General features: G+C 41.2%; 1 protein-coding gene across 2 annotated transcripts in view; it reads left to right on the forward strand.

Annotated features, from left to right (window-relative positions):
* Nucleotides 1-16,444, forward strand: part of hivep2a (HIVEP zinc finger 2a) — a 131,301-nt gene that overhangs the window by 90,001 nt on the left and 24,856 nt on the right. For both annotated transcript variants that reach the window (XM_022196265.2, XM_022196273.2), the window contains 2 exons: nt 14,493-14,561; nt 14,687-16,009. In XM_022196265.2, coding sequence (XP_022051957.2) covers nt 15,019-16,009 — 991 coding nt within the window. In that variant the 5' untranslated portion in view covers nt 14,493-14,561; nt 14,687-15,018. The remainder of the gene's footprint in view (nt 1-14,492; nt 14,562-14,686; nt 16,010-16,444) is intronic.

Here is a 16,444-nt window from a genome sequence, read left to right on the forward strand (position 1 = left end):
CAGATAATACAAGGATATTATATTTTATTATCAAATTTAAGAGCACTCATCATGCAGATTGTCAGTGCTGAAGCATTTAAACAGTATTTTATTGTAGCTGTGACTTTTGTTGAGCTTTTTATCTCTTTAATTTACAGTAAGCATCTCCATTTTTCATCTAAACTTGCATTTAAAACCCTCCCACACACCATCTTTGGACAAAGTTGTAAAGTCTGTGAGACAAAACCAGCCCAATACCAGAACTGAAAATATGTGGCAGCAGAGATTCCCAGAGCAACAAAGATTGTCATTTTGTCATGACAAGTGGCAACTTAAAGATAACACCAAAGTGTCCTTTAGTGATGGTGCCACTCGTGGCAATAATGATGGTTTCCCAGATTTAAAGAGTTTCAGTGGTAGGTGCTGACTGCCTAAAGACACATAACTTTCACCCAGGAGTTCCCTGAAGTTCATGTCTTCTGTCAGACTGACATTTTTCCACTTAGTTTAATTTCTAATTCAAGTTTTGTGCTCCTTCGCTGTTTGGTTAAGTCTAAAAAGAAAAGTCTAGGTTAGGAAATAATCGGGATTTGTGTAAAAATACAGTTCTTCACAACATTATCTACAGCTACATGACGATTTTTTGTCTTTTTGCCTGAAAATGAACAACAAATTTTTTATTAGAAAAAACTTTGTCTACATATTCATGATGTCGGTTTTTGACGTTGACAGATTTTCTAGGACTTTTCTAGGTCTTGGTATGACAGCAATATCTTAGGGGCCGTTTACACGAGGACCATCTTAACAGAAAACGCAAAAGTGGCATCCTGTCATTCCATGTTTAGACGAGCGGTTTTGAAGGAAATCTGCGTATATACGGTGACTCTATAGTGTGTGGAATTCGATTGGATATGCATGCCAGGCAGCTGGGTGGCACTGTGATAAAACTCCGCCATGTCTACGCGCATGCGTACTATCTCCCTTTTCGGATCTCCGCCGCGGTAAATGTTCATGAATGGAATCTGTACAGATTCTGTACGTTTGTTGGTACGACTCCTGTAGTGTACATAGAGCTGCCAGAGTTGCTTGAAGGTACGAAGGATGGAAATAATCATATATCTTTGTTTACTTCCTTGTACCGGCCGGCAAACCAAAGCACCGGCGCACGTATGTGACATAATCGCGTATGCGACGTAGTCAGATCTTGGCAAAATTTTGCGTTTTGCTGTTTAGACGGAAACGTAATGGCGGAGCATTTTCTACTTTTCCACTCTGGAGGCCGGTTTCAAATTTTTGCGTTTTTAGGCCCCCAAAACGTCGTCCTCGTATAAACGATAGGGTGTTTTGTTGAAATATTTTGACGTTTTTACCTGCAAGCGTCCTCGTGTAAACGGCCCCTCAGTTACACTGGAATCGGAGGGTGAAATACATTTAATCATTTAAAATATGAATATACTTACTGACACCATTCATATAATTTGCGTGCAAAATATCCAACCAGCAGACAAATCAATTAAACCTGCGGCAATAAAAGTAGCCCAGTACTGCAGGTAGTTTGTGGACTTGGCAACCGTGGCTATGGAAGCCCTCAGTGGACACTGTTTGCTTTTGTGCGTAGAGCAAGCCAAGTGAGAATGTGAAACACGTCACTATTATTTGTCAAATAAACAAATTTCTCGTAGTTTTACAAGTGGGTGGACTTTTTTTTAGGATTTACACTAAAGGCTGTCTTCAGGAGATTGTACATTTTATTACTACAACATATATAAGAACACTGTAAAAAAAAAGAGTGCCATTTAAGTCATGACTGGGCACAACATCACAGAGATGATATGAGATTTTTAAGATGCAAACGCAGTTTAGAGCTTGAGATCGAGTCTGACAACTTTAAAATTTTAACTACTAGAAGCACCCCGATGAATGTGAAGCAATAGATCATGAAGTTAGAGTCCTCCTCCGTCACAGAGCCGTGTTAGGTTTGGAGTATTTCCGTTGTGTAACAAAAGCTTTTATAACAGTAGTTCAGCAGCAGCAGCAGCAAAACTGTAACCTTGGCACACTGAAAACTTCCTACTCCCACACACACATACACCCTCATCCTGTCTCAGCAAACCTGCCTGTGCTGCCACCTCCCACATTCACTCTATTCAGGGCACCGGCACACACACACACACACACACGCACACACACACGCACACGCACGCACATACATTATCATATTTTTTCTGACAGAAATATCCAGTAGCATAATTGACTTCCTATCTGCTGTAAATCACTGTCTACAAGCTGTCTGCTCAAGTCCGCTAAAGTGTGTGCATGTGTGTGTGTGTGTGTGTGTGTGTGTGTGTGTGTGTGTGTGTGTGTGTGTGTGTGTGTGTGTGTGTGTGTGTGTGTGTGTGTGTGTGTGTGTGTGTGTATGTGTGTGTGTGCATGTGCATCACAGTTCAGATGAAGTTCATTTGCTTCATCTCCCTCACAGTCTTTTAGATTTAATTTCAGTCATTTCTGGAGAGCCTCTTCTCTCTGTTCTTCACACACGTAATCTCTTTCAAATCCAGATCTACAGCGATGCCTCTGCCGAACAAATGATTGACAGCACTAAATTAAAACCAAACATGGTTGCCTCAACATGAACAGTGGGCAATTTAAGTCCTTGGATGACAAAATGATGATGGTTTTACAGAGAGCATACACTCTAGAGATATTGAAATAATCAGTTTTAGGCAATGATAAAAATGAATCTATTTCTATTTCGACTTCTGTGGCCAATCCCAATACCCTACTTCATGTGAAACTCAAGCCTCTAACACTTTTCTGTAATACTAGAAGCAGCTATTGGGCATGTATTTTATGGGCCTATTTGTGTCCTTGTCAGTGTCAATTCAGACCAGAAAGCGTCAAGGCAATATTTTCTTTTTTGTGACTGTGTGAAATGGTGCAAAAACCTTTGGTGATGCAGTAAGTGGTTATAAGGTTAGTTAAAAAGCTCACATGACAGCACTTGACAGTCAAGAGTGTTTGTCCTAAAACTGACTGCAGCTCATGCATCATCTCAAAGTAGGGCTCCAGAAATCCTCGTAGTGTCGGGTAAAGCTGAACTTTTTGCTGAAACGAGTGTATTTGACAATGAATCTCATTTAGCTCTCTGGTTTGGTGATTAAAGTTGACTTTTCTTAAAATTAAGTTGCAGCAACGCAAACTGTTCATTAGATGATTTAAGTTCAACTCACTTAAAGCAGTAGTGCTGATATGACTTGTTAACTTTATTTTGATTAATTTAATCCACTTGTTTGTTACCAACAAACTCAGTTCATTGAAGTTGTTTCAGCAGTTCTCTTCTTTCAGACTGATTTTGGCCTTAAATGTTGGAGGCATAAATCCTGGTATGATCAGAAATATTGCACCTTTACAGCTGTATTTACCAATTTGTAGGAACTGAATGGATTTCCATTTTCTATGAGCATATGTGGGATTCAGGAAGCAAGTCATCTTTTACATAGTAGCTTTCTACGTTTCTCTATTCTGTGCTCTTTTGATTTCTGTTGTTTCAAATATTAGAAAGGCACCGATGGTCACTACACAATTAAAGTTGAATCTGTACCTTCCTTCGAGTCAGAATTTTGTCAGTCTAATTTGGCTTTTTTAGTCAGGAGATCTCAGGCTTTAGTCTAAGTGTGTTTATGGATAGTCTGAACTTGTATAGCGCTTTACTACCTACGCATTGCTCAAAGCGTTTTATAAGGTTTCCCAGTCACATGCACTCACTCACCAGCAGCAGAGGAATTATCAGGCACAACTTCGGGTTCAGTGTCCTGCCCAAGGACACTTTGGCATGTGGAGGGACCTGTAGAAAACCAACCATGTAATTAGTGGACAACCTGCTCTACCACCTGAGCCACAGCTGCTCTTTAAGGCCAATTCATGCTTTCTGTGTACGCACTCACCCAAATCTGCAAAGACTGTCCACACGACAAGTGCACCAGTTGCACCAGTGTCAGGAAGGCAAGTGGTGCTTAAAGCAAATGTTTGGTATGAGGAGAGGCTGTAGGAGGAGATTCTCTTTAAACTTTATATTTAATCATTAAAAGAGTTGTAATTGAAGTAGTCACTGCAGGTCCTTGGAGGTGCTTTGATTTGTACTGGCACACATTCAATACACATCAGGAATATTTACTTTAACACAGTGCTACAGTCTGTGAGTAGCTACGAGATTCTGTAAAAATCGCCACACGTTTTTCTGTGCAAACTGCATCCGTCTGATACACAAGCATCAAATATGTGTTCAATTAAATGTAATTTGAACTAGATGAAGTTTTATGATAACACAGTGAAGAAATGTAGGTCATTTGTTTATTTGGAAAATAGAAAAAAATGGTAAAACCCAACTTCTAGCAGTTAAAGTTTCACCAACAACATACTGGAAAACATGCACAGTGATATGAAAATATGTTCATTTACATTTAATGTGACTTAACGTTACTGACTGACTGTGTGATTGTTTATTAGTACTGCATTTAGTCTTTTATGTTCATTTTGGTGTTTTTAATTTCTTCCCATGTGTTATTTATTGGATTGTTTCACCTTCTTTCTTTCTTTACTCTGTCAGCTGTGTTTTTGTCAAATGTATGACCTGCTTTAAAATGATAATTCCCCTAATTTCATTGTCAGTCCCTCAGAATCAAACTGCGAGAGCTTCTTTATCGCGTTGCGCCACTGGACGCTGTCGAAATAAAAATCTTTTGTAAAAGAGGTAGAGAGGCTGATTTTTGCACCCACAAGAGCAGAAAATAGACAAGAACTGAATGCAGCTCCAGTAAAAGACAGGACGGGTTACGAGAAAGTCTCTGTGTGTTTCGACTGGAAAAGCTCTCTGACCACCTACACGTATAACCCAGAGGTGACAGCAACCAGCTCCGGCTCTTTCTTTAGAGGCTGTCAAAAAGCTCTTTGGGAAATGTAGGAAGTGAATAACAGAAATAGAAGTAAAGGAGACATGTTGGTGGAAAGTGGGGATGGAGTGGGTTGTGTATTCCTATGAAGTGCTGTAAGTCAACACCTGAAATGTAAATGAAATAGTGAGAATCCTTTGTAAACCTGAGTTGTTCAGTCAGTAATGCTCATAAAGCTGCTCTCATTTCATGCTGGGAGCTTCCTGGTTGAACCGCAGCCTCCTGCTGTCGGCCTTCACTGGACCAGCTTGAGCTCAGCAGCCTTGCTCAAGGGCACAGTAGGTGTAGTGGTGCAGAAGGAAGGTGATGTTTCCAATTTTCACCGAAATGCAACCCTCGTGCAAACAGCACAATTCACACATGACTTTTTAATCTTCAACACAAAGTGGTATAAAACTTTTACCTGGCTGAATGTAAGAAAGCAGGTATTGTAATATAACTGCTGAGCAAGTGTATTTTTATTTATAAAACTTGTGGCAGGGGGGGAAATTGGCCTGAAATTTTATTTGACCTGGCACTGGGATGCTCTTAAAATGTTTTAAATTTAACTTTGCAGCGACCTCCAGTCGGCCTGCTTGCGGTTCACACATACGCTGTTTCTGTTTTCACACAGAATTAAAAGGGATGTTTTCTCTCAGGCACAACTGCCTTTCTTCACATTTTGCTCAGATTATAATAATCTTGTCAAACCACAATCCTGTTTTCAATTTATACAGTTCATTATAAGGTTTTGTAACCAGACAAAGATTGAGTTTGTTTGGTCTCTGTTTTCTATTTTATTATTTGTGTTTTTTCCCCCCCTTTTTCTTACTTTGACATGTTTTTAGGTCGGGAGACCAAATCAAATCTCTTTTTCTTCATTTCATTTTTCACAACTTTGAACTGCCGTATATTACTGATGTGCTTAGTAACGGATTTTATACTGGATATAGTTTGAATAATATTCTTACTTGTAGTTTTCGGCTGTTAAGAAAAGTGCTTCAAACTGTGATGATTATGACGAATTAAACATTCTTCATCCTGTAAATTGTCACAGACTATATACTTGAATAAGTGGCACAATTTCTGTCCAATGAAGAGTTACGAACCTCTGTTAGTCTTTCTAGGACACTCAGGTGTATATTGATGCTAGTTTTTGAACTATTGCTCATTTACCTAATACATAATTTTAACACTTTCTCACTTTTTCTTAAATTAGGACCAAAATGTGTTTTCCTGAAAGTGTCCCTGCAATTTACCAGCAAATTTTTTCAAGTTTCTAATCAAAGTTGTCTCGACAAAGACTGCAAATTTGCAAAAATCAGATGAGCTACATTCCCATTCACCACCTCAACGACCCCTGCAATTAATTGTGAAAGCAAGTTTTTACATTCCAGAGTTGTTGTTCACTTTGGCATCGCCCTCTAGTGGCCATAATAGTTCTGATAGGCGCAATAGAGGAAGTGACCCGCAAAGGGCATGCATGGAGGATCGGGGTAGATGGATGGGTCAACAAAACATTTAGCTTTAACACAGGAAACTGATACTCGTTTTGTGTTTCTAATTGTTTCTTTCACCATGACCATTCAATGAAGAAGTCTTCTCCTTAACCAAAATTCCAATATGACCCTGAACTTTATCATGTTGTATTTGGGTCTATTAGTAGTAGTATCTATAAGTCATATTCAGAGGTTAGGGACTAATATATGGTCAAACAATATTTGCTGACTGGCTACATCAAGGTAACACAATGTTTTCCATTGGTACGAAGTGTTTGCTCTTGTCATAAATCTTGAACTTCATCCAATATGAGCGAAACTCCTTGGATTCTGGCCTGGGATGAGATTGACACGGCTGTTAAATCCACTTAAATGGGCATAATTCTTCAATCAACAAATATTAGGTTAAGTGGATGGGACGGATACTTGGTCATTGATTGGCACAAGAACACAACGTCAGGCTGAGTAATGACGTGGAAACAAAATGGCTATTGAGTGTGATTACCAGCCTAAACCGGCAGTGTAATGAATTAGCAAACCTAAATCTACAGATGGATTAAGGGCGGTTTGAATACTCGGTTGTTACGCCAGTAGATGGACCAATTCCAATTGCACACTTAAACACACACACACACCGTCTCTCTGCAGTCCAGCTTATTGTTCCAGTAACTTGTGCGTCCCTGCAGGTAAAACAAAGGTAGGGTTTTAATGGAAGTGTGTGTGGTTTCGGTCCAGTTGGGGCCAAACAGAGCAGAGCCAAAAAACAAACACTCTGCCAGCTGCCCTCAGTCGGCCCTTCTCCCTCTTTCTCTCCCTCTATGGCTGCATAAAGTGGTTAATCACTGAATGGAAACCATTAGTAACACGTTTAAATAATTTACTTAGCGTCTGACCACCCAAAGTACCAGAACACTTCGCCTACTGCTCAGAAATACGAACCCAGCCTTTGTGTGCAACTATGTGTGTGTCTAATCCATGGATGCATGCATTTGGTATACATATATCAGTGTGTGTGTCTGTGTGTGTGTTTGTGTGTGTGTGCTGGACGATTGGTGGCACCTGACACCAGCTGGCATGACTCTCTTCCTCGCCGGCTGGGTTCCATTTCAAAACACACCATTACCTCACCTGGATTCTTTGTGTTGTGCCCCAGTTCCCTAAATTGTGTGCTTGTAATCCTTTTTGGATTTTTTCTCGTCATATCCGCAGTGTTGTACTCTCCTTCATCCTTGTTTTCTGTCTTTTATCTTCACTGTTGTTTCCTCGTTCCCTTTCTGCGTTTTCTGATTCTCATCTTTGTCCATTCTATTGTTTCTGTATTATGTCAAAAAATGTCTTTCAGATTCCCTTGTTCAGTTGTTTACTCATTTGTACATCTTCTACATCCTTTTATCTCACCTCTTTCCTTTGTTCTAACTCTGTTGCACCATTTTCCACTTATTTGTAACCTCTATCTTGAACTTTTTTGCTCTCCATGAACTGTTTTTAACATCTCCCTCCTGACTTTTCTCCCTCTTTTTTAAGCTGTATCCTCTTTCCATCTGTCTACCCTTTCTTGGGTGTGTGTTCCCTTTTATTTGCCCTCTTGGAGTTTATATTTATTCTGGTCTTTCTTCCTGATATCCTTCCTTTTAATTTTAAATCTTTGTCCCCCCTCCTGCACCTTTGTGCCCTTGTGTTTTTCGTCTGTGTTCTTTTTAGCTCATCATTTCTTTTCCCTTTCCCGTCCTCAGTCATCACTGATTCTTTCCATTAATTGTTCCCTCTTTTGTGCTCTTGTTCCCTCTCCTGTAAGTTAATACTCTCCCCATTCTTTGACTGTATCCCTGCATCCTTATTTCCTCAACGTATCGCTGTTCTCTTATCTGCATCCCTGCTTTGTTCTTTAGTGTTCCTCTCTGTACATACTTGTTTCCTCATTTTTGTCCTGTATCCTTCTGCCCTTTCTATTTCCTTAACCCCCTCATCTCCTCTTTTTATTTTTGTCTTGTATCCCTCCTCGCTCTCCTGTAGTCTGAATCACACAGTATCAAATCTGAAACCTACTTCTCATTGTTTAATTGTATTCTGGCCGTGGTTTTCTGGATATAAATATGCTGTGTTGCATATGCTAAAGAGTGACAGACGGGGGAACACGCACACAAAGATACTTTCTCTCTGTTTTTGTGTCACAGGAATTCCAGCCATCCGAGTTGGTATGCAGCACCCTGGCGGGCCAATTTAAGAATAACTAGTCACCACACAGACTCACACACACAAATACACACAGTTATAGCAGAAGCCCGCTCTGCCCTCGTCTGGGTCTTTCATTGAAAGTAAATGAGAGGCTTATCTACTGCATATCTGAACAAGACACTGTAGGAGAGGGATTAATGCTGAGTGTGTGCTAGACACACACACACATCCACACTCTGATAATGATTCAAGGAGGGAAGGGGATTTGCACAAATGTTGATCTATTATCTTGTCATTTTGGCAACATTATTCCCGACTGTCATTCCAATGAGGCTGGATGAAATGAAGTGAAAGAAGGAGAAAGAGAGAGAGAGAGAGAGAGAGAGAGAGAGAGAGAGAGAGAGAGAGAGAGAGAGCCTTCAGCCCTCAGGATTGAACAGCCTCCCACACACTTCATAGAGCAACAACGTACTCACACACACACACACACACACACACACACACACACACACACACACACACACACACACACACACACACACACACACACACACGCACACACAGCCTTTTGTTCTTACTGCATGGTTAATGCCCACACAGTGTTCATACCTCCAGGGTTTGGGCATATGTGCGTATGAGTGTACTTGTACATACCTGCAAGTACCTCAGTTCTCCTGGTTCTCTCGTAGCTTCCCTTCTGTCTGCACCTTTGCTCAACAAGCGTCCTGCAACATCTGTCTTGTCAAACTCAAGAGGTCCAAAGAACATTTTGTCCGAAGAAACTGGGTTATTGAGACACACCGGAAATATCCTTAGGAATTCTTGAAAGTCTTTAAGGACAGGTGTGTTGGAAAGGTCATAACAAGACAAACTATAGAGAATGGATCCTGAAAACTGTCATAAACTATCCAAGGAGTATTTTGCTTTTTGTTGCAGCTAGAATGTGACAGAAAACTGTCAAGTAACAAAAGCTAGCATCAAATGCTACATTTACTATTCAAGAAATATGGCTTCTTTTGTTACATGAAGATTGTGTTTACATATCTCGCAACAAAAACTGGGTTTGTAGTTTACACAAAGGGTTACGTAACATCATTTTTCTATAGACACCTGCAGTGCAGGTTTTTCTTTATAGCTGGGGGTTGGTTTAACACTGCCACAACATTTGACTGATATATTGTTGCTTTTGTTATGTTATGTAATGCTATTAAAACATCACAACCATTGCTAGCCATAGAGAGCACTCTGAAATTTCTTTTGTGCAGTATAAAATTGTTACAATGGCATAAATTATATATATATTTTAAAAAGTGATAAACAAGTTCAAATTATTTTCCGAAATATGAAAAAAAAATAGAATCAAGTTTACACAGCTGTTACCAATACTGGGAAAAAATGACTCTACATACCATAGATGGTTTTCTACTTACATTTTTAATTTGTTTTCGTACTTTCCTATCTAGCCTGTAGTTCAGTCCAGTTTGGCTCAAAAGTCCCTGAATTTTTGTCACATTACTGTTGGTCACAGCTGAGTCTCTAATGGCTTTAGTGTTACAACAAGGTCCACAGATTTTTTAGTTTTTTATAGAAACTGGCTAGAGTGAACTATTTATGTTTGGCAAATTTTTGAATACAATCTCAGGAATAAAGTAATTTTGATGAAATATCATAGAGTTAAGTTTAGATTCGGTTATTTTTCCACAGGAATGCATGCCACAGATGCTTACTTCAAGAACATTCAAGGATTCTTGGAAAATTCTGACAGCGGTGTATAATTTCAGTGGGGTTTTTTTTGTTTTGTTTTGTTTTTTTGTAAAGACAAAATGCCAGTCAAACCAAGCAGTAGTTTTGGGGTTCAGTGGGTTAATTGCCTCATCTCATTACTCATTTCAGGTGACTAGTGCCTGGCAAATTCAGTAATATTTCCAGAAGGTTTGCAGTTGAAGCAACCTTTTTAGATGGGAGTTACTGAAAAAGAGAAGATTTCTGCTTTTCTTCAATTTCCCTCATGTTTTCTTCACTATGAATAATCTGACATCTGAAACACAAGCAGCCTAGACTGAGCAGACACAGTCCTCATAGTCTTCACTCAGTATTAAAATAAGCATAGAACAGCCATGTATACCGTAACATTTTCACAGCTCTGGTGTAGTTGTGAGCTGTGAATCATTTCTTATTAATAAATCCTGAGGCAACTTTTCATTTAACTGTGATTTAAGCATAAGTTTGTAGGTTGTCAATAAATTCATGGAGGGGTTTGCATGCAGCCTTGGTAGTTAGCATGTTCGCCTTGCAGCTAGAAGACCCCTGGTTTGCATCCCGACCTTCCTGGGATCTTTCTGCATGGAGTTTGCATGTTTTCCCTGTGCATGTGTGGGTTTTCTCCAGTTTCTCCAGCTTCCTCCCACATTCCAATAACATCCATCCATCCATTCTCTATACACCGCTTTATCCTTACTAGGGTCGCAGGGGGTGCTGGAGCCTGTCTCAGCTGACTCGGGCGGAGGCAGGGGACACCCTGGACAGGTCGCCAGGCTGTCGCAAGGCTACATATAAAGACAAACAAGCACACTCACATTCACACCTACGGGCAATTTAGAACAATCAATTAACCTCAGCATATTTTTGGACTGTGGGAGGAAGCCAGAGTACCCGGAGAAAACCCACGCATGCACAGGCAAACTCCATGCAGAAAGATCCCGGGCCCTTCCAATAACATGCTGAGGTTTATTGTTGATTCTACATTGTCCATAGGTGTGAATGTGAGAGTGATTGTTTGACTGTATATGTAGCCCTGTGATAGACTGGTGACCTGTCCGAGGTGTTCCCCGCCTTCACCCAAAGTCAGCTGAGATAGGCTCCAGCCCCCCTAATAAGGATTAAGCAGTGTATAGATAATGGATGGTTGACTGTTTGCATGCACTCTATACTGAACATATCATCTTAGCATCCTGGACATTACTGGTTATATCTCAGGTAGCGGAATTTGAATATCTTGTGAATGCGTTGTCGCAATTACACTTGTGCTTAGAGCTTGTGACTGGATAATGTATTATAGTGCAAACAGGACCATTTAGTTTGCCCACACACGAAAACAAAAGAGAAACTTCTCGGGTCTGTTATTCGAAGTAGAGGCATGCGGCACCTAGATCTATTTCTATGTCTCTGAAAACTAAGCTGATCTCTGCTCCTTGATGTTAAGTAACTCTGGTTATTTAAAGCATTCTGATAAATCACTGTGTGCAAGTGTTTGAGAGTGTGTGCCTTACTATTTTTACCTCTGAGTGTAGCCTCTGGATGCGCCATGTTTTGACCTACCTACAACTTGGGTGTCTCGTCCTGCCCTTTGCCAGCCCACACACACACACACACACACACACACACACACATAACTGGCACATATGCTTCCCACGCTAACACACACGCGCGCACACACACACACACACACACACACACATAAACAGCGCCAGTAGCTATGTCTCTCCTACGCACAGGAACTGGGGCAGGTTGTGTCGGTGAATGTATGAATAAAGCTTTATGTAAGCCATTCACTACATGCTCCCACTCACTGTGCAGACGGTGGCCATTGAAAACTTTCATTACAAAACCAGTCGCCTTACATAAGGTTAAACACAAATTTGCCCAAGAATTATCTTCATGCTTTAAGGTCACACTTGATGCTGGGTTATTATGGGTGTGTGAGTCAAGGAGGTCAGGTGGCTGTTGAGGTGTGTGTGATAGCAGATGGCAAAGCTGCAGGTTCATCCGTTGGCGACCCCAAATGGCAGCAAGAGGTACAGTAGAAATGCTAGTAGGAGCTCGAAATGATTGGTCAGGAGGCTAAATGTGAATGTTTAGGTTGATACAGGAGAGGATGAACTTTTTTGGTGAGTCCAGCTTTCATTGAATATATCTTTCTGTCAGGTTGGTTGAGTTTGTGTTGTTAAAAGTTAGAACCTGTAGTGGAAGTATCAATTAAATGGTGTGAATTTAAAGTAGGTTCCATGCTAATCATATGAAATCAAATACGACACTGGATTTCCTCCTTGCTTTCTCATGAGAGCTTTTATGAATTCCGAAGTAGCAGCCTGATACTGTCATTCTGATGTGTAAAGTTTGTGAGTGGGCATGTTGCCATGTCAGGGTCTATGTCCCACATGTGACTTCCATTTCTTCTTGTGGGTGTCAGATAATAGAAAGCCTGCTATAATGAAATGCAGAGGCACGAATACTCATCTTTGAATCATAAATTAAAGATGAATCAGGGAGGTTTGGCTAAACTGTCAAATGGTTTAAAGGAGGTGTTCTTCATTAAACCTACATTTATGTTAATCTCAACTCAACCTGATCTTAACTCTAACCAGAGAATCAGCTTCCCATTTCCCCGCTATCGTGCTATAATTTCTTCTTCTGTCTTTGTTGCACATCCAATGTGTTCTATAAGGTTATGTTAAAGGACACATATGTCATGACTCCTTGATACCTGAGGATTTCACCATAGTTGAATGGTATTATTCACTCTGTCCTGTTTGAAAGGGTCCCTTGGGGTCTTGCCCACCAACTTTGCCTCCAAGTTATGACCAAAGATAGTCTACATTTGCCTGTAGTTATGTCAGCTGACCCTCCAGTCAGCATTATCCCAACTATGATGTTGGTTAAACTGAAATGAGTACCCATTTTTACCCAATAGAGGAGTCAGTCTTTCAGGTTTCATACCACATTCTTGCACTCTTAACACCATGGAAAACACAAAAATATGACCCAAGTCTGAGATAATGTTTCTGGCATGTGTTTGTGTGTCTCTGTGTTTGTGTGTGTGTGTGTGTGTGTGTGTGTGTGTGTGTGTGTGTGTGTGTGTGTAGTAAGGGGGGTTACATTTGAAAAACACAAGGTAGCCCAAATTTAACGTTCCTGCTGCTAAGAATAAAGCATGTTTTCCTCAGGTGCTATTTATAGATCTCACGTTGGGCCCCCAGACACGCACGTCACCGAGTCCTGCTTCCCAGCACTGAGGCCACAGTGTGTATAGACGTGAGTGTGTGTGTGTGTGTGTGTGTGTGTGTGTGTGTGTGTGTGTGTCTGTCGCAATCAGAGTGCGAGGGAGGTTGTTTAAACCCCAAGATGAGGAAATACAAAGCAAAAAAAAAAAAAAATGCAACTTCAGCAGGCATGTTTATGTGTGCTCTGCGGCTCTGTGCTTCTCCTGCTGTCAGGTGTTGGTGTGGTTAAGAAACGTTAAACAACGGAAACACACGTATACACTGAGTCTCCTACAGTTTTGTATTGCAGTTGCAGTGCCTGCATGCACCATATCTGTCTGTGTGTGTGTCTCTATTGTTTCTGTGTGTGTGCATGTTCTGTTGTTTGCTTTTCTAACGGGCACATACCAAGTTATTTCAAACTATGACACTCAGAGAAGAAGCAAAGGTGCTAGTGCTGATGGCTCCTCTTCGACTTGGCCTTTTTGACGCCTACACACATTATGACACTCCGACGTCACTTCCACAGCGCTATTTATAAGCCTTTGTGTCTTTTTAGGAACAGCGTGGGTTTGCTTTTCACCGGTGACTCACTGAGTGGAAGGAGGGAGGGCGGGAGGGAGGAGAAAGGGGTGGAAAAGGCAAAAAGCACAGATGGATTCCAGTGTGAAGAAACTAACTGAGCAATCAATGACATTTACATTCACACATCAGGCTTCTACTTGACAACTTAATGAGTCCTCTCTGTACAACAAAGTACATGGTGGTGTGTTGTCTTTAACTGCCAAAGTCACATCCACATTAAATCAACGTATGGTAAGAGGGAGATGTCAGGCTAAACAGTCTGTACATCAGTGAATCTGATTGTTGTATAAATGCATGATTTTGGACACAAAACTAATTAGCTTTTTCTCTCTTCTGTTTTGCTGCAGGTGTGAGAAAACTGAATGACTTTTGAAGCTACAGAAAGAGGATCTACAAGCACTTTTGCCTGAAGAAAAGTTAGTATTTACCCTTTGAATATTTCGTGTTATTAAACATGATTTACTGCATCTATTAAATATGATGTTTGCTTTATAAAGCTCTGTAAAAGTCCACCAAAGTTTCCTTTTTCTGCCCTCTCCAGATCAAAGATTCTTCTGCCTTTAGATGAACTGGACACAAAAACAACGCACAGCAACATTAGTGTTTTTACAAAATGGCTAAAGGAGAGAAACCCCTCTGATGTTATCCACTAAAGCTCCCCTTTTTTGCCACTTGCTGACTCCTGTTTCCAGCCTGGTTCTACAGTCAGTGTATTTCAGCAATGGATGGATGCCTCCTGTTTTTGTGAACGTGTTGGCAGCCCTTAAAGGTTCAGCTATCATGACTGGTAGTTTTGGGACCTTGTAACCCTACCAACTCCCCCACCATCCCCTTTCTCCTCCCTCTTCTAAACCACAGAAGAGCTTCACTAAAATGGAGCCTCGTGAATCAGCTGCCGCAGGGCAGAAATGCTCACATAAAGAACTAGGGAAGGAGAAGGCACCTCTGCAAAGAAAATGGGCTTCTGAGCCTTCTGCAAATACCAAACATAGCACTTTTGCTGACCTGGAGGCTAAACACCGTGACAGTTTGCCGTGTGGTGCTACTGGGGGATCAGCACCCCAACAGAAGTACGCAATCACAGGGAATTCTGGAAAGCTGCTATCTGGACCCTCTGCAGTTGGGGCCATAGGAGGCTCACCATCTCAAGACCCCCAAGGGCCCTTTGCTCAAGGCTTCCCAAGGGGATACTCCTTTCAGCTGGGCCAGCCATACCCTCAGCATCCCCAAACTGAGCGCTTCCTCTCAGGAGCCAAACCACAGCCAGGCCTGGAGCCTCATGCCTGGCCATTTGCTGGCCAGTTGCCTTCAGATGACCTGTACCCTGTAGGACACCCGGGTCACACTCACCCACATGGCGCTGGAGTAGGGAGATTTCCCCGTCAGAAATCTCCCAGTTTACCCAGCTCTTTTGGACAGTATTCTCAGTCAGGGCCTGAGCCAGGAGAGGAAGGCTATGGCAAAAAAGAGCAAAAGCCCAAAAAGCCTGGGAAGTACATTTGTCACTACTGTGGTCGAGCTTGCGCCAAGCCCAGCGTCCTGAAGAAGCACATCCGTTCACATACTGGAGAGAGGCCATATCCTTGTGTACCATGTGGCTTTTCCTTCAAAACCAAGAGCAACCTTTACAAGCATCGCAAGTCCCATGCTCATGCCATCAAAGCTGGACTCGTACCATTTTCAGAGCTAGCTGTGGCCCGTAGTGGGGACATGGACCAAGCATCCCCAGTGGGCGAGGCCGAAGTGCATTCAGATGGGGAGCAGAGTACGGACACAGATGAGGAAGGCGTAGAGGGCTCCACCATGCTGACGGACAAAGACAGCCCCATCCCTCAGATCTCCTTTGAAGCTGACAAGAATACAGGTCAATTTCTTTCTGCAAAAACAACATTTTAACAAAGTCTTCATCTTTAGAATTATCCTTTAAAAATGCTAAATAAATAAAAGTCAGATTTCTCAGAAAGCAAAATATTTTTGTTCAAAGACACTTTTTCTTTACCTCTGGCTATTTCACTAGAAATCAACAAGTTTGGGAAGGTTCTAAACCTGCTGATTTTTTTTAGCACAAATAGCAGGTGTTAAGCTTTTTGATGAATAAATGATTGTATGCTATGGATATTTTTGTATTGATTAGAATCTGAAAAAAATGTGAGTTTACAATAATCTATTTGAATTTGTGGTGTTGTGCAGTGCTTCTGTTCAGCCTTACTCATTTATGCCTGACCTTTACTCCAAAATTTTACTCATTCCTAGATTGTTCTGTGTGTGTATCTGTGTGTGTTATACATCACATTATACC

Source organism: Acanthochromis polyacanthus, chromosome 16, assembly GCF_021347895.1.
Source record: "Acanthochromis polyacanthus isolate Apoly-LR-REF ecotype Palm Island chromosome 16, KAUST_Apoly_ChrSc, whole genome shotgun sequence".
Taxonomy (NCBI): Eukaryota; Metazoa; Chordata; class Actinopteri; family Pomacentridae; genus Acanthochromis; species Acanthochromis polyacanthus.